The sequence below is a fragment of the Podarcis liolepis genome (genome assembly GCF_965112155.1).
Source record: "Podarcis liolepis genome assembly, chromosome: 3".
NCBI classification, from domain to species: domain Eukaryota; kingdom Metazoa; phylum Chordata; class Lepidosauria; order Squamata; family Lacertidae; genus Podarcis; species Podarcis liolepis.
Genome location: NC_139557.1, coordinates 78,750,983 through 78,770,883, shown reverse-complemented (window position 1 = coordinate 78,770,883; position 19,901 = coordinate 78,750,983). Strand labels below are relative to the sequence as shown.

Genomic DNA, 19,901 nt, shown 5'->3' with positions numbered 1-19,901 from the left:
TTTAGACTCTGTGATAGACAAAGGATTATTTTGGGTCAAGAGACTCAAGCACATACCCATTTTTCCACATCAACTAGCTGTAAGGAGAAAAAACAAAACAAAACAAAAATGAGTTCCTTACTAAATATGGTATTTTGCAATTTAGCACTCACATTTTGATAGAAATACGATTAATTAATGGCATGGTTTCCAAACCCATTTCTCACAAATGCTTGTGGGGGGAATTAAACATTGCACTGAGATGATCATTCTGTCAGGGCAAATATTTTGACTTGCCAAGCAGGGTGATCACCCTTCCTCCTCCACACTCTGTTCCGGAGGGTTCTTCCAATCCCTCCAAAGCCAGGTTGAGGGCAGGAAAGGGGGCAAAGCCCCAGTGAAGAAGCAGAAGTCCTTCCACTCACAGACCCCTCATTAGTTTAATCCTGCCCAACATACATGCCAGAATACATATATTATTTGTACTGAAATTAAATGCATGTTCTTTTTCATTCTTTTATTTTAATAATTTACATGTTGATTAATATAACAAAATCTCTAAGCGCTTCCTACAAATCACAAGCAAAAAATCACAAGCAAAAAAGTCAGGACATGATTTCAAAATTCAATAAAAATCCAGCAAAACATTAAGCAAACATTTTTGCATCACTATCATCACTAAGCAGACTGGTTTGGTCAGTAATTGGTAACACAGTATAAACATAATATCAGTCCAGGCTGTGTCTTGTTGCGTTGTTGTTGTTGTTGCTGTTGTTGTTCTGGTTGTTGTTAAGTTTTAGTCAGAACTCTTTCTGCAAAAATTGGATCCACTTAAGGTTCAGACTTCATTATTAGTTGCATTCATTAGCTGTCACTCCATTGCAGTTCTGCAAATCTGTTTTAGCAGTAAGAAATATATTCTAAACTGTACACACTAAGCTGAACTCAAAATTCCTATTTTTTAAAAAATAGCGGTACTTAAAGTACTTTTGCCCACACACGCACCCAATTTTTCTTCTCACAATAAAGTTTGCATTCAAGAGGCCAAAGGAAATCCACACAGAAATGAGACTCTGAATGCAGTTTTGGCAGTATACAGCAGGAGCAGTGATATTTTTCAACCTGAGGTCTGCATTCCCTCATGAGGGGGCTGATTATCAGTGGTGGGCAGGGCCAGAGGCAAATGTGTCAAAAGGTTTCTAAACACACCCCTCAATTCTTTTTTCAGACATGCACTGTATCATCACAGTTAAAGGGCATATTCCTCTCAGATGCCACAGTATACAAATGCCTCAACGTTCAATGCATCTATCTAAACTGCCCTGATAGAACAATTATATTTTGGCTTTGCAATCATTTTTGCATGGCTTGTGTAGTAATCTTGCTCTCAAAGGGCTGCTCTAGCCTCCAACAGGTAATGCTCAGGACACTTTCACAGCAGTTTAATTTTGACAAGGAGGCACAACAAAGTAGCATTCCAGATCCGAGCAGTGCATATGCCCTAGAAGCTGCATCCTAAAATAGCCTTCCCATAGTCCATAACACTGCTGGGACGATAGCTACACAGGGGGCAGGGTGTACCTGCCTTTTCCAAGGATGCTTGGATACAGGTGTCACCCCTTCCCCATTAAGAAACTTCATGGCACAATAATGGCAACAACAGAATAGAACTTGATTTTCCCACCCCTAGAGTAAATATTTCATGTGTATACATACCAGGCTTATATATTTTCACTTTTTTTATTCATTTCCTATTATCTATTACAGATGCAATCTCAGGTGTAAAACCAAGTCTGGCAGCAAATTTTATATTGCAACTGAAAGATGTAGATCTGTTTACATAGCCTGAGGTTTTATTTTCTGTAATAGAGGCATGAAATTTATCTTTCCATTTATAAATAAAGTTCAGATCCAGCCATATTAAGATAGAGCCTATATTTTGCTTACAAAATATCCTAAAGACTCAGAAAGCTGCACATACTTTTTCAGCATCATATCCCACATACGAGGCACAGAAAAAGTTCTTGTCACCCTACAGCTTATTTTCCAAAACTTTAAGCATCATATATTATTTCCTTTGTTCAGTTCCTTCCATTATAACTCTTCCTCTCTTGAAAAACTGGCACTTCTTACAGGATAGTGGCTGAACCACAAAAAACAAAGGTGGGGATTGAGGAAACAAGACAAGGGACAATACTCTGTGTACTAATAAACCCTAAAAATGGGGTGGGTGAAGAGGAGACAAAGCTTCCAGCAGGAAATTGGACAAGGACATGGTTTCTTGCTTACTCTAATTAATAGTATTATTTATGATAGATTTGAAAAGGAAAGTGTCTTCATGGATTGTGCACATAAGCCATTTGCATTTAATCCTTTATATTAACTGAAGAATGCTTCTACAGCTGTGTGCAGTGTATTTTAGTACTTTATGTCAGCTTTGATCTAAACAAGGCCAGACGGTTGGATATACAAGCAACATGCTAAGGACAAGATTCTGGAACAAATCACAGAAGAACAGATTTATATAATTAAGTATGACAGGGTTTATGGCCAATCCATCATACAAATCTTTTCTGATTACATTTTGGTTATAAGATATTAAACAGAAACTATTTAGACTCCAAAATATTAGTTTAAAGAAAGATGAGATGATGCAGTTGCTGTCATGTGGTAGTTCACATGAGACAGAACAAGCGCAGGACTTTAAAGAGGTAACATTCCCATTTGCTTCTGCTGCAGCTGAGGAAATCCATCTTTTATCACAATTAGTATTAGAACACAGGGACGAGCTCTGAGCATGCTACACAAAGACACCCAAGACACTGTAGTAACCAGGACATCATAGTAAAAACAAACTGACAACTTGCTTTTCTATAACTGCATCTCAAAATCTGCAATTATATTTTTTTCTTTAAAAAAACAACAACAATGAACAAATAAGCCACCAATGGTAAAATAACAAAATCTTCCTGAAATATTTGAATCCCCTCCCCCAAACATGTGCTGCCTGCAAATGGGGTAGCAATGTGGGGAGGTCATATTTAATTAGCCCCATAGCAAAGTGCCTAGTGAAACTAGACACATATTCTCATCCTGTAATAGGCTCTCTGACTTTCACCATGAAGTCCTCCAAGCATCAGAATCTTAGCTCTTTCATACTTCTATTAATTTTCCTGGAGCGACTTTATTTTATTTTATTGAGGCACTTGTGATCTTTGTTCTCAATCCAGCTTTTAGATCAGTTTTAACAGATACTGAGTTATTATAATTAGGGATATCACTGAAGTTTGCCATGTGCAGTCCTAAAAGTTGGGCACTCCTATTGGCAGTGGGAGGGAGAAACATTCAAAACAGGATCCTCAAATATGTAAGCATCCTTCTTCAAATAACTACAAGAAGACTCTAGAATGGCACAGTTCATATCAAGCACGTCCTTTTACCTTTGTCTTGTAAGGTGGTTTTGTACATACACACACCTCTCTCTCTTCCATTCATGCAAACAAGAAGCATTATTAGGGTTTAACGGCACATTCTAGCCAAGCACAAACACTCAAGGGGTATGTGAAGAAGGTATTGGAGCAAGTATGACCTGAGCAAAGTCCCAAGGGTCAGATAGACAGCATTTGCACCCCAGAACTGTGGTTCTCCACCACTAAGATAAGGCAAATTCAGGCAAACAAAGTAGCACCCTGGACAGCTCAAGGTAAATATCAGACTAGTTAAGAGGCTAGAGCAGCTTCGAAATCGCCATGACACAGAGCTCCACAAGACCCATAGCTGATTGTGAAGCTTTGGGTCAGCTGTTCACCAAAGCTTTGCCCACACAGTTTGATTTAATTGATTTCAAGGCAAGTAAGGAACATTGACAACAAGTTAGATTTTATTTATAAACGATCTAAACAATTCTACCTATTTCAGCTATGAACTGTTCCTATAGGCACATACAGTGGTATCTCGGGTTAAGAACGTAATTCATTCTGGAGGTCTTTTCTTAACCTGAAACTGTTCGTAACCTGAAGCACTACTTTAGCTAATGGGGCCTCCTGCTGCCGCTGCGCTGCTCCATGATTTCTGTTCTCATCCTGAAGCAAGATTCTTAACCCGAGGTAATATTTCTGGGTTAGCGGAGTCTGTAACCTGAAGCGTCTGTAACCCGAAGCATTTGTAACCCAAGGTACCACTGTATTTCCTTCCTACTGCTTTTAATCTTACCTAGCATCCCCTAATTGGTTTTCATTTATGGCCACGTTCAATAAAGTGCTTATTTATTTATTGGGGACTCCTGAACAATGTTACCAGGAATTCAAGGTAGTTGTGACACTGCAAGAACTGAACTGCAGAAATTAATCAGACATCTGTACAAGAGGGTAAGTTTGAATAATACAATTCTTGTTGCAGAAGCAGGTTATTTCTTCTTGAAACCGAAGAAGATGAAATAGAAAGGAAGAAAGGCAAAAGCAGAAATCTATCAAGCACCAGCTAGCTTTATTATTGTGAAAGAATATATGTAAAACATCATTTAAAAAGTAGTTTAATACCATCATTATGCGGTACAGGAAAACCAGACTATATTTTGTATAATACACTAACTAATGTGTATTTTTTAAAAAAAAAAAATTAAAGTTATATATACTTCTAGATACAAACACCATATTGATTATATAACATTTATAAAATACAAAATGAGAAGACTAAAGATCAATATTCATTAGAAACTGATAAATGCATGATTAAAACTAGACATAAAGCACTCAAATTATATAAGCATATGCCTATCTGGTTTCCAAGACTGATATATACTCCATATTTTGTAATGGTCATGTGGAAAGTATTATGAAAACAAAATATTCATACATTTTTCTGGTTTGCAAGGATAATGACAGCTGGGGAAAACATTTTCATGTTTGGTTTTAAGTTTTCCATGGCTTTTGGTCATTCAAGTTTTCTGAGAATGTAAACTTCAATAAAATAAGGAGTGTAATAGGATTCCAAAAGCTGAGGTGTTAATAAAAAGCATCAAGGATAACAAGACACTTTATAGAATCCCAAAGCAATTACAAATTAATTAAAGGCGAAGACATTGCTGCTCACCCCTTCTGCTTTCTCCTCAGTGTTGGCCAGCATTTCCTGGAGGGCTCGCACGGACAAGGACTGTTCCAGCACAAAAGTGCAGATGGAGAGATCCGGAGGAACATTCTAGTTGAAAAAACACGATGAAGACAGCATTCAGCGAAGCACTGCTTATTATTTAGTTGTTGACAGATCATTCCTTACTTACAGGGCAATCCTAAGTGTGTTAACAGAAAAATAATTTCCTCTAAATTCAATGAGACTTACCCTCTAGAGTCTAGTAAATGTGTTTAGGATTGCAGCCTTAATTAACCCAAAGAGCCATCTGAAGAAAGGCAGGGGGAGCACATGAAAACTAATTTACTCAAATAAGCTATTCTAGGAAATTCACATTAATTAAATGAATCTGGGTAAAGATGGGATGGTGGCGACCTTACTAGTAGGAATGCATGTATACATGTAGAAAAAAGAGCCCCTACCAAGTAGTAAAGAAACCAGCCACCAGAACTTTGCTATTCAAGAGAGTAACAGATTGTCAATCACAATCAGGATTATACTGTAACATTATTTGAGATAAAATTCTACGGGCAGGAGAAGTCGTGACTGCATTTGACAGCAGAGTTGCAAAGTAAAATATAATGATTTTCAGTTTACAGCAGTGCTCCCACTATTATTTGATGTCTAGCACTCACTGGCTATGTTTGGATATATGTTATGCCATAGTTTATAATTATGGGAACAAGCTTTTGTGAGTCTCAGGTTTGCATGCTCTCTCTCCTCACCTCTTCTCGCACAGCCACGAGAAGACTAGAAACAGACAGCACCAGCTTATGAAGTGTTTCTGCCCCGGCTAACAAAGTGTCAAGGCAAGTTAAACAGCCAAATGAGTTTGGCATCAGGGCAAGAAGTCCAGGGTACACTGCTCTGCTCCTCCTTTCCTTGATCTAAACAAAACCCAAGCTTCCAATAAAGTAACTCAATAAACTACAAAAACAGTTACGCAGACAGAAAGTCAGAAGACACATGGGAGCTTTCCAGTGTATTGCGCAATCTGTCACATGTACAACTATCTGGCTGCCAGGCAGAACTTGTGGTTGTGTCTTCAGTGCAATGAGCTCTTGGATCTCCACAAACAATTTCATTTCCTTGAAGCCAAGGTGGCTGACTTGGAAAACCTGAGAGAGGAAGAGAGGTTTGTGGATGAGGTCTTCAGGGATGTTAGAGCTGTATTCCACTCACAGGATGACAGCTCCAATGTGCATACACGAGGGGAATTTCCTGCCTAGCATGATGGTTGCAAGTGTTGCCCCTCATCTAGATAGCCTAGGAGATAGTGCTGGGGTGGGGTCAATAGCCACAGTGCACATTGACATTAATGACATGGGGTAATGTAGCTGTAGGTCCTGGGAGCAAAATGGCATCAACCTGAGTGAGAGGTCTCAAATAACTCAAGCGTGAAATTATGAAGGACAATAGGATCACATGCCTAATTGTGATAAGTGAAGATTATCGACATAGAATAAAGATATCAAGAGTGACAGCAGAGGAACTTATGCAGGACAAAGGGAACAAATCTTCTGTGGCATAAAAATCACAGAGGAATAAAGTAGAAGTGAATTCACTCACATTCACATTCACATTCACACTCACACACACACTGATATATATATATATATATATATATATATATATATATATATATATATATATCAATTTACAAGTCATATATAAGCATGATAAATCACATTTTCTGGCTAACATGCATCTGGCCATCAAACAGACACGTGTATAATGTATTACTGTGATTAAATAGATTAGTGAAGGAAGCAACTCTTAAAAGCCAATAGAACTGCTAACCTAACAACTGTCTGCACAATCTTCATTGTTTTATATTGTTAGCTTTGCCTATTTTTAAGATTCCAGTTAATTAGTGTAAGTCTGTGTGTGTGTGCACCATAAAATTATACCTCAAAAATTGCGGTGGCTTAATGTTCCACTACAGTATACAAAGCCTAAGAACCAAGATTACCTAGAACCAAACATTCACATTCAAGAATCCAAAACCATAATCAGTACACAATCAACCCAACACTTCTGCCGTAAAGTTTTGCTTTTGAGAAGAATTTTGCTTTATTTAAATCTGGTTCAGAAAGGGATCTGATATATTTCCTTCTGCTATATAGAACAGAGAGAGAAATTTCTTCTGTCCATGCACTCACCATTCAGTTACTCATTTTCCAAAACCCAAAGATATGGAAATTTAGCTATCCTTTTAAAATCAAAACTAGGTGCTGAAATTTACTTGTCACATAAGTGACAGCAACCCAGAATGGTTTTTATAATGGAACATCTTTATGCTCCTTACCAGTCTGTTGGGGTGTGTTTTTTTTACTTAAAATGATTTGATATTTCTTTTATAGGATATGCAACATATTTATCTAACAGTTGCAGTTTTAAAGAAATAGTAAAAATCAGCCTCCCCCTGAACAGCAAATAATATTCACACTACTTTGCATAATAATGTACACATTATAAAGAAGCCAGCAACCATGACTGCATGACTTCACTGTTATCTGCTTGTGCTGCTAAATGCATTTTCCTGACATACCCACACCTCTCCTTTTCCTAACTGCAGCTCCTTGTTTTTCTTGGACTTGCAGTTAGATTCACAATTTAGATTCATAAAGCTTTTAACAAATATTATTATCCACTTTTGTGCTTTTACATTTTCTATCACAGTATTTTATTTATTGATGGAGCAGTTAAAATAGTATCAACTATAAAACTCTTGGGGAAACCAGTTCATTTATTTAGGACACACTCCTTTGTCTCTGGGAGACGAGGATTTGAATAAACAGCCATTATTGTTCTTATAATAAATTTAATTTAACTCCTTTCCTTCTACGTAAACCAGAGCCTCTAGGAATAAAGTATTTTTTTAACTATAGACAAATTGTTTCGAAATGTTTCACTGATTCTGTTTGTGATACTGTGTGCTTCACACTTGAAAAGGATCATTGCACCGAGTACAGAAGCTTCAATCAGCTAAATGATAAACAGCCCAAATGAGCTATTATAGGCAATTGAGTAATCTGAAGTAGTTTAAGGAAGCTGCAATTGCATATATACACACACAACAGCCTGAAGGATATTATGGTCGTGTTTATCATCTAATGCAAAAATAGGCCAGCTCTGGTGGTAAGTCACTGCTATCTTTTATCTTGTTTTTGACACCACACAAAAACTTTAAAGAAAAACTCCCAAGGGGATCGAATGTTTAATGTATTTCATGCTGGATTATGAAAACTGTATAGATCTTGACTGTAATGCTATTTTTATTCTGAATAGCTGCAGAAAAATTGTATTTGTTTTATTTATTGTATTTGATCTTATATAATATCTTATCTCTTTTCCTCCAAGGAGCTCAAAGTAGCACTCATGGTTCTCTCCCCCCCCCCCCAGTAACCACCCAACAACCCTGTGGCACCAGTTAGACTGAGAGTCAGTGGGAGGAATTCAATGTTGCGCTCTTCTGATTGTTGCATCAGTGCAAGTATTTTGGCTTGCAAATAGAACAAGCCCTACCTCTCCCTTCTCTATTTTCCAGGGTTTCTCCGAAGCCCCCTAAACCAATTTCAGGGGCATGGAAGGAGGTGGGGCAAAGAGAGGGGGAAAGACCCACAGCTGAATCCTGCCCAGTGATTGACCCAAGGTCACACAATGAGCTTCATGACAGAGTAATTTTAACCCTGGTCTTTCAGGTCCTAGTCTATATATCCCTCAACCTTATTCCACTTACTGGAAAGTAAAAAATGAATAAGCTGGAGGAGGGGGAATGACTCCCAAATGCATGGAAGCCCTTGTTAGCAGCCCTGTGTAGAACCTTTTAAGACTAAGGCTGCAATCCTGTACACATGGGACACGGGTGGTGCTGTGGGTTAAACCACAGAGCCTAGGACTTGCTGATCAGAAGGTCGGTGGTTCGAATCCCCACAACGGGGTGAGCTCCTGTTGCTCGGTCCCTGCTCCTGCCAACCTAGTTCGAAAGCATGTCAAAGTGCAAGTAGATAAATAGGTACCACACCAGCGGGAAGTGAAACAGCGTTTTCATGCGCTGCTCTGGTTCGCCAGAAGCAGCTTAGTCATGCTGGCCACATGACCTGGAAGCTGTACACCGGCTCCCTCAGCAAATAAAGCGAGATGAGCGCCACAACCCCAGAGTCGGCCACGACTGGACCTAATGGTCAGGGATCCCTTTACCTTTACCTAGGGCTTACTTCTATATGTGGTTATTGTACCACACCAGCCCATATAATAAGTGCTTATATGTTTAAGGTTAAGGTCAAGTGCTTATATGTTTAAGTATTTGCACAACTACAATGTTAAGCAGCAATGTTCTTTGTTGGGGGGGGGGAGAATGAGGGAGAGAACCACAACATGTGGAAGCCATACAACTCTTTGCCCGCCAGAGAGGCAATTGTAAGTACTTCTTGGTTTAATTAGGTGCTAAGTATTTGTACAACTGCAATACCTCAGTGTCCACAATATTGTTGCAAGGGAGGAGGATGGAGAGCAAATCAGAAGTTGTCCCCACACACATGATATCCTCAGGCCCTAAGATGTCTTACCAGGGCTGGATCTAGACACATCAAAGAAGTGTTTCAGTTCAACACGTTGTAAACTCATAAAAGGAAATCCGATTGGGAAAGACAGGACTCCACAGCGCCATCTGGTGTCACAGTGTTATACTGCATATACAATGCATTTAAAACACTTTTTCTTTACGAGTCCCAGGTCCAGAGTCCATCAGTCGCCGTGTGTGCCAGCTGCAGTTTACATGACTCAACCCAAATTAAAGCCCAAGACTTACTGCTCACCTGCCCCAGTTGCTCACTCTGCAAGATTATTTCTCCAGTAGTGCAGTGACTATGAAACCACTGCGACTTGTGAAGCATGAACAGCAGCAAGTCTCCATACAAGCAATGAAGCATTCCCTTCACAAAAAAGTATTCTCATCTTCTGCTTTTTTCTTCGGATAAAACGGCCTTGCTTGTCTTGGGTTGATATCTACCCAGTTTCCTTCTCCTTGTCATTTCTTTTATAAAGTCCTAGCTCCTATCCTCATTGTGCTTGTCCTTTAGCTCCTTTAGTTTTTGCATCTGACTTATGTGATAAAGCAGTTTCCATGCACTCTTCTTCCTCACCATCATCTTCTCCATTTTTACCCTACCCATCTTTTTGTTTTAACTCCATTGTCACTGTTTCTTTTCACTTCCTTTTCTCTCAGTGAGACCCCTTATACATGCTTTAAAAAGACTGCTCTTTCTTCAACCTTCCCTTTTTCTTATGCTTTCCCTTTCTACTGGGATAATCCCACCACTGAGGGCTAAAGCCAGACATACTGGAAAGAGCTGTAAATTATTGGCAGAAAAAACCCATAATGTCTCCACTTTATGTTGTACTTCTGAACTTAGAATTGGTTAGATCTGTCACCTGTTCTTTCCTATATTAATTTTTTACTAAATGCATCTTAGTTTTCTAGATGCCTGAGAAGCACCTGCTATTCTTAAATCTTTTAAAAGAAACCAACTAAAGAAAAAGAAATGGAAATATGATTACATGGACATCTTATTTATGGACCAACAGTGAAGTACTGGGGAGGATACATTTGCAGTTTAATTAAAATTTATTTGCTAAATAATATTTTATAAAACTATAGAATACTGAAGTTACCTATCCTTACATATTTTATTACTGGGAATTATTCAGTTACAAGTGAGCAGGACAGATGAAATCCTCAGAACCACTGCTATTATAATGAATCATTAATATTCCAATTAATTTTTTATAATGATGAATAATACATTCAAAATGATGACTGACTGAAAGTAAAACATTAGTCTGCACCACAGTGGAGATAATAAATTTAATTAAGGTTGTGCTGAAGGAATCTGTAGGCAGAAAAAAATAATAAAGGCCTTATATGCAAGATTATTTTAGTATATTTCCTTTACTTGCCAAAATTTAAAAATTTTATTCAAAACTAAATAAATAATGAACAACAGCCCACAGATAACTACTGCTGCTTACTTCCTTTTAACAAATTAAATTGTCAGAATTCACTGAATCCTTTTTTTGCCTCAACTGATTCCTATAATGCAGGGCTATCCAAGAGGTCGATCGTGATCTACTGGTGAATCGCGGGGTGCCCCTGCCAATGGCTTCCTTGAGAAAAGCTCAACAACTTTGATGAAGCTTTCCCAAAAATAGCTCAACAACTCTGGTCAGTCCAATGGATAGATCACTGCCAGTCTTTTTATAGTGGTTGTAGATTGTAGTCTCTTGGAAGATGGACAGCCCTGCTATAGTGGAACACAAAACATTTTAGGTACAAAATGTTTTTCTTCAAGAATCTTTGTCTGGCAGACTCCCATTTGATAGCACAGATCATGAAGATAGCCATGTGAGGAAAGGTGATTTCTGATAAGTCTCTGCTGTGTAGATCCTGGATCCATTTTCACCTACGACTGTCTCAAGAGCATGGGGATAGGGACCCTGATGTAGGTAGCACTTGCTTCAAGTACAGCTTGTGAAGATTGGAGGGTAACATCAGCACCAATGAGATTGACAATAGTCAGAAAAGGATTCTGCAGACAATTTAAAGACATACAAATCTCCATGATGCTTTGCACTAGTACCAACTGACTGGCAATGGCTGTCATATTAGCTGTTAATATGCTATGAAACTTGAAAAGGACAAATGTCACTTGGAAAAGATGTTATTTATTTAACCTCACTCTCCACACTGAACAACTTGCACTAGAAAATTTAAATTAGCATTCTTCCGAAAAAGGAAAGGCGGCAAATTAATCTAATTCATGTATTTTCTCCACATGCCCATCAATAAGACAACAATACACAAGCAATCTGTAATACATGGGCTGAAATCAACATCACATGAGCAAACTTCCACCTACAGCCCCTCCATCCTCAAAATTAGCTCTGGAGAGTCCAAAGTAGATTTTGGAGAAGTGGGGAAGAGCTGTAGGGTGAAGGAGAAGAAGGTCACACAGCCTTCCTCAAAGGTTTTTGTATGATAGTTGTTCAGGATTTAGTTTGTCATTATGTATATTAACATCAGGTTTATTTTGCTGGGTATAATATGTTGTGAATTATATAAGAAAAACATAACGTGCTGGAATGCAACTCAACTCTGCCTGCTGTAACACTTACTCTGCATCACAGAGGACAACATTTCAACAAGAAGAAAAGGTCTGTTATGTCGGTAATGTTCAACACTGCATTAGAACAAGACAGTTTACGGTACCTTAGAATTTGAAGTGGATTCCAAGAAGCAGAGCCTGTTGCCAAATCCTTCTGCGGCAAGGCACAATTTCTGTTGTTCTTTGTGAACAGTAGCAGTGCACTGCAGAACCACTTCATCATCCTATTGAAGGACAGAGACAAAAAAAAAAGAACATTGTTAGAACTCTTATGCTACAAAAACTTTGGGATGCATTTCCAAATACACACTGGTCAAGCGTGGACAGCAAAAATAAATGCCAGAGTAGTTTTTATTCATTTCATTGAGAGCATGGATGATTCAAAAGGAAAATCAGCAGCAATGTAGCGAAGTATTGTCCATGCCGAAAACCAATTCCCAAACCTAACTACTCCCGCAAGCCAAAACACTACGGAGTGATTATGTTGGTAACTCTTTCCATCTCACAATTCTAAAGCAAGACCAGAGCCTCCATAGAAGCAGAAGTCATGGCAACTGGAATGTTCACCCAGAGCATCCAGAATTCCTTTAAATCTCCAAGGGTAGACCAGCTCAGTGGGTCCCTTGGAGGTTTTTAAGCAGAGGTTGGATGGCCATCTGTCATGTATGATCTAGCTAAGATTCTTGCATTGCAGGGGGTTGGACTAGATGATCCTCGGGATCCCTTCCAACTCTACAATTCTATTATTCTATTACCTAATTTGGAAATGGCTGTTCCCACAGCACTTATTTTATTAATCTGTTTAGAGATTGTTGGTGCTGTGCAATAGGCTCTGTCTGGGAGCACTTACATACTATGGCTTAACTGATCATAGGGAATAAAGTTTAATTAATTTAAATATATTGAGACAAATGGAAAACTGAATTCTGAACACAGAGGATATTAGAGGGTTTAGATTTGTAATACAGATTAAAACCTTTATGTATATAGCAGCCCTGAGCTTGTCAAACATAAAGACATGTGGCTAAGGCATAAAATCATTACTATCATTTTGATCAAGAACAAGGTTACACAACAGCACAGAGATAATATAGGCTATGTGCATCAACATTGCACAAAATCGCCAAGTCTTGCCATTAATCTCATCTTTGCTGTCCTGATTCCGGAGTTGCCAGATTGAAATGAAGCACTGAGAGAATATTAATGTGCTCAGCAATGACAGCTTGGTATCAAAACCGTCTTTTGCATAGTCAGCAGAGCACTTCTACTTCAATCATGCAACTGAGTTAAAACTGACTATGCATTTATCTGCAATCATAACTGTAACCCTCAATTTGTTAAGTGACTTCCATGAATCCACAGTCTTTAGCAATACTTGAAAAGTGGATGGAAAGGTTTGTGGATGTGCCTCATATTATTGCTGTTTCTCACTTACCGTCTTAAATTCTCTATTGTGCCAAGTCACTATGAAACAATGTCAAATCGCTTTTAGCAGACAGTGGCATTAAGTATGTGCTCTTGATTGATTCCTAATAAAAAATGTTCATGCAACTGATCATATTTTCATTAGGGATGACTCATACTAATATTGTTGCTGATGTGTTTTTGAAGTTATAAGACCAAAAAAATCAAGTTGAGCTGTCAGATATGAACAGTAATTGCAGTATCTGCTTGAGGTATTGCTTAACAAGAGCAAGCCTGGTGGTTCTGAGTGGAGCTGCTCAGACTCTGATTCACTCTGAAGCTGGTTTAGCCCCACACACACAGAGTAGCTGTCAAAACCACATCTACCTAAGAGGGGGTGCTAGAAAGACCCTTACCATATGCTTTATCCCTGTTGTTCATCTATAGTATCTGAAGGTTAACATGAAACATCCCTAGTGACATATGTCCTCCAGATGTTACTAGATACAGTTCCCATCAACCCCAGGAAGCACAGCCAACGATTCGGAATGATAGTCACACTAGAAGTTTCAATAGATGGAGAACAATCCATAAAAGAACATTCTAATGCAGGACAATACTGGCCATAAACCAAAATACTACCCACAACTGAAATAAGCACCTCATGGTCTTAGGCAAGACACAACATTGTTACCTCAGCCTCAGGTCATCAAATAGAACACAGAGATGATGCTGAACTACTTTACGGAGCCATTGTAAAGATTACATATTAATGTGGCTTGATTTGAACACTCCAAAGCCTGCTGCAGAACAGGCAACATTTGCTGCTATCAACAACTGCAAACTCATTGATGGCTTGTGTCACCCAGCACAGGAAAGAGGTCGCAGGCTAACTACAGAGTGGTTATCCACTCGGAGGGCAAGGTTACTCAACTGAGCAGGTCCATCAGAGAGTTGTCATATCCAACCAAGAGCCTGTAGCTGTAGTGTGCACATTTTGATGGACTCGGGTGGTTAGAGTGTAGTGCTGATAATGCCAATGTCATGGGTTTGATCCTCATAAGGTTCATTTGCCTATTCCTGCATTGCAGTGGGAAGGACTAGATGACTCTCAGGGTCCCTTCCAACTCTACAATTCTATGGTTCTACGAATGTCATCCAAGTCCAGATTCATCATTTGTTTGCTCCAGACAAACCACAAGCTATAAGCCATAGAACAAACCATAATTACAGGTCGTGGTTTGTGTGGAGTGAAGCAAACTATGAGCTCAGCTTCAGATGGCAGTCTCTGCCATTCCACGGCTTAGCTCAGAGCAGCGCTGCTGCAGCAGGGCCAGAGAAGGAATGAAGCAGCTACAGCCTCCTCTCTGGGAACTCAAACGCTCATACATTCATGCTAAGTCATCGTTTGGTTTAGCATTACATTCAAACCAGGTCACTGCAGTATGGCTAATAACATAGAGTGATTTGTTTATGCACACATAAATTACTTGGAACATTAGGGTTATCACTACTGCAGATCATTCCGCCTGACCTGGCCACCTTCACTAGTGCTACAGTAAAGTATTTGGAGAATGCCACTTTAAAAGTGAAAAAGTTGATTTAAATTAAAAGTACATGATGAAATACAAATCTTCCGAGAATCTGGGTTGATGTGTTGCCTGCTTTCCTGGAAGAAACAATGTGGCTTTCATAAATGACATGGAATGGAAAACGGCCCAACATATTGAAACAATAGGGAGTCTTTCAAAATATATTACAGTACTATAAATTTCACTGGCACTCATTTATAATCCACATGATTACGTACAGGCTTAAATTCAAACTCTAATCATGTACGAGCAGAAAATTTGCCATCTATTTTTATAACACTTCAAAGGAAAATACTGCAGTGTATATATTCTACTCAGCTGCATCTACTAGCTTCAAAACTGTCATGTTTGAGCACATAACTCAAAACTTGCATATTGTCACGAGTGCCATGGAGGTGTTGTGGAGGGGGGGGGAGTGAGACCCTAAGAAGGTATAAGAGGATCTTGGAGAGTTAAAAGGGTCCCAGTGGTATGGGAGTAATGGATTCCAAACCCCAATAAATGCTAGATCCAGGAGAGGGTCCCAGGATAGCTGTCAACCTTCCCTTTTATTGCGGGAAATTCCCTTATTTTAGAGCTGTTTCCCGCTGCTTCCCGCTGCTATCCCGGATTGTTAGATATCCCGTAGACTGTCTCCGGGACAGGTAAGGCTGCTGATCCCTTCTTTTCAAATCTGAAAGTTGACAGCTATGCTGCTGATCCCTTCTTTTTGAGGCTGCTGATCCCTTATTTTCAAAACTGAAAGTTGACAGCTATGGGTCCCAGTGGGTTAGCGGGTGGAAATTTGCCCTCCAAAGAAGATTCAGGCAAACCCTCAGAAGGGCCTCCCATTAACTCCCTCCAAGAGATGCCTCCCTTAGCTTCTTCAGCCAAGGACCTGCCTGTTAAACAGGAGTCTCCCTGTTCATGGGACGCAGCTGGGAGTAAATCCAATGCTGATCTGGCTTGCCAGCACCAGCATGCAAAAACCTCACCTAGCCAGCCCACATTTGCAGTCAGCCTCAGGACTCCAGCCACATGCTGTGCCTGCCCCATCCTTCAGAAGGAAAGCATAGGGAATACAGTGGTAGCTCGGGTTACAAACGCTTCAGGTTACAGACTCCGTTAACCCAGAAATAGTACCTCGGGTTAAGAACTTTGCTTCAGGATGAGAACCCTGGCTCAGTCAAAGAACCCTGGCTCAGTCAAAGATAAGACAGCATAACTTGCTTATCCTGGCTCAGCGTTCCAGGGGATATTCTAAGGGCAGGACCAGAGCAGGAAGATTAGGCTAGATCCTAAGCCAGGCACAGGCAAACTCCGGCCCTCTAGATGTTTGGGACTACAATTCCCATCATCCCTAGCTAATAGGACTAGTGGTCAGGGATGATGGGAATTGTAGTCCCAAACATCTGGAGGGCCGGAGTTTGCCTATGCCTGTCTTAAGTCCATTCAGTGTGATCACGTAACCTGACAACCTGATGCCGGGCAATACTGAAAGGCTTGTTTTCCTTTGCTAGGCTTAGGTAGAGCAGCAGCTGAACAGGCTTTGGATCTGTTGTACCTTTATGGAAGCCTAATTTACACTGGCTTGCTTCTTGTACACAGGATTGCTCACCAAGTGATCAATGCTAGTAATAAGTGTGTGTGTTTAATTTTACCCACACTGGGAAACTGATTGGTGACTGTTTTCCAGTCGGTGTACATACATTTGTTACATATTACCATACATGCAGATTTTAAGCTTTATGCTGTGTGGATCGTTTTCTGTGCAGAAAAAGCACTGTTTGAGAGAAAGGTCTGAGATTACAACAAATGATGTGATAAAGTAGTTTTACACTGAATCAGAAATTGACAGCTAACACACCAACTACTACTGTATCACAGTAATTTGTTTTTAACAACAAAAACACCCTCCCTTACTTAAAAAAAATCCAAATCCTTAGCAGTTCCTGTTATATAAAGAAGGAAACGACAGCAAGCCTGAGATAATAAGACCTACATATTACTTACTGCAGTTATTAAAAATATATTTAATTTGGCTGATGGTTTTTCCCAAATTGCATGTTTAGAAATAACCAGCAAGTCAGTAAAACGAGAGGAGCTGCTTCATGTCCTTGCAGCCTGGAAGTGTCTGGGGAAATGTTGACAAACTAATTCTAAACACTAACAGGCGACACAGATTGAACCTTTGACCTAGTTGCCAAAGCATTTTGAGAAATGCAGCAATTTACTTACATCAGTGTTACTGCTGTTGCTAGCTCAATTATCAGGCCATGGAAGTATAAGAGCATTTTTTAGTAGCTCATTTATGGCATTTTTAAATCATATGTATCTTTAACCAAGATTAAGAACATTCTTCTGCACAAGCTAGTTTGGCTTCCAAGCCTATATTAAAATCTTCAATAGATTTTGACTCTAAATATATACTTCACTGTTAACATTTTCTCCTTGAATAGTCTCTATTGGTTCAAAATATTTTGACAGGTTTAAAAGAACTTTGTAACATTGCACAATATTGTATTTCGGTTTACTTGGATCTGTCATGTACTTATAGAATCTGAAGAAACATTGTGTTTTTGTGTAAGGTTTTTTGCATTAAAAAAAAATACCTGTTTCAAGTTGTTCCATGCAGCTACAATTTCTCTTTTCTCTAATCAGATCTCATAGCGCTATACTCCCGACACAAGAATGTTCAACCCCATTTTCTTTTCTGCCAGGTCTATTAAGCCTTCACACTCTCTATCTGTCATTTGCCCTATCTCTAACATAGCTTCCTTCAATAGTGAGTAAGATAATGTGGCAGATTCAAGAAGCCTCAGGGCATAAAGTCCCTTGGCTTTCCATCTCCTGGGACCTCTTCTGATTCAGCTTTAGTGTTCATTTCCTTAACTGCCCACACAACTCCTATTTTCCCTAGGGCCTGTGTGAGGGTTCACCCCAGGCAAATTGACCTTACACTTCTCTCTCAGATGCCTGCTTGTTTTCAGATAGTCCATTGTTCATGAATTCAGCTTCCTGTTAGAATTTTCATTAACATTTCATGAAACCACAGCAGTTTGGCTGCTCACTTCTATAAGCTTCATCATCACCACACCACACCACCATATCATTACTACTTTGAAACGTAGACTACAGGCATGCCGCCAAATATTTTAACTTTCAGCCTTCCTTTGCTTTGCAGCTCCTGGCTGTGCAAACATCTCCCTTTTGGCAATTCTATCTCCCAGTTTTCCTATGCCTTTCAGAATCTGCTTTTTTGGCCTTCTCCTGCATTCCATTAAATAAATCTAAGAAATACTGGAGGGTATGTAGCAAATATACAAACCACTTTCCAAATATACAGTAGATGTAGGGGGAAGTGACCATTCTGGGGGATTTCTTAAAACTACCATTTTAAGAAATTGTCCAATAGCACCTTAGAGACCAGCTAAGTAGTTCTGGGTATAAGCTATCATGTGCATGCACACTTCTTCAGAAGCACTGAAACAGAAGTCACCAGACCCTTATATATAGTGGGAGGGTGGGGTGCGTTATTTCTCAGAATATATATAAGGGTACATATATCAGAACTATATATAAGTGTCTGGTGACTTCTGTTTCAGTGTATCTGAAGAAGTGTGAATGCACACAAAAACTTATACCCGGAACTATATAGTTGGTCTCTAAGGTGCTATTGGACAATTTTTTAATTTATTTCGACTGCGTCAGACCTACCTGAATCTAGTACCATTTTAATGTGGAGCTTAAAAATCCTGTTCATGAGCACAGCAGTCTCTCATACTGCGCTGTATCTTGGCCCATGGATATTGTAATAATTTTGAAAGAGACGTGTCATTCAGTATTTTCTGCTACCTTCTCTAATTCACAATAGATTTTGAATAATGGTGTACACAGATGTAGAGTTGGTCCACAGGTGCCCTTCTAATTGGGGAGAGCACTGCAGGCACTGTCACTCCTCCCACGATCACCTCCAACCATACTAGCAATGGATTGTCATTGGCATGTAAAGGTAAAGGGACCCTTGACCATTAGGTCCAGTCGTGGACAACTCTGGGGTTGCGGCACTCATCTCGCTTTATTGGCCGAGGGAGCCGGCGTACAGCTTCCGGGTCATGTGGCCAGCATGACTAAGCCACTTCTGGTGAACCAGAGCAGTGCACGGAAACACCGTTTATCTTCCCAGCAGAGCGGTACCTATTTATCTACTTGCACTCTGACGTGCTTTCGAACTGCTAGGTTGGCAGGAGCAGGGTCCGAAAAACAGGAGCTCACCCTGTCACAGGGATTCAAACCACCGACCTTCTGATCGGCAAGCCCTAAGCTCTGTGGTTTAACCCACAGCACCACTCGTTGTTAAGGTCATTGGCATGAACTACTAACAAATAAGGAAAAATCATAGTATAGCTGGATTTGTTTGTGTGAAACCGGCAAAATTTTCACTTTAAGAATAAAGTCATGGACCTCAGAAAAGCTAATTAAAAATGTACCCTATAATAATGTTGGACTATATTTGTTAAGCATAACCTAAAACTTCATAAGGTATTTAAAACATTAATCTAAGCATATGTTATAGTTTAGGCAATTAATCTGCAGCTTCAGTTAGCCATTAATCTTAAAAATCAAGATTGTCTGGTGGCTGGATACATGTTGA

At 39.5% G+C, this 19,901-nt stretch overlaps 1 protein-coding gene across 19 annotated transcripts in view; it reads right to left on the bottom strand.

Moving 5' to 3' along the window:
* RYR2 (ryanodine receptor 2) overlaps positions 1–19,901 on the bottom strand; it is a 243,937-nt gene that overhangs the window by 190,916 nt on the left and 33,120 nt on the right. For 17 of the 19 annotated variants that reach the window (XM_083496695.1, XM_083496708.1, XM_083496706.1 and 14 more), the window contains exons 2-4: positions 12,377–12,496; positions 5,071–5,175; positions 57–77 (exon numbers count right to left, since the gene is read on the bottom strand). In XM_083496695.1, the coding sequence (XP_083352821.1) occupies positions 57–77; positions 5,071–5,175; positions 12,377–12,496 (246 nt within the window). The remainder of the gene's footprint in view (positions 1–56; positions 78–5,070; positions 5,176–12,376; positions 12,497–19,901) is intronic. The other 2 variants (XM_083496705.1, XM_083496698.1) reach the window with 1 other exon arrangement.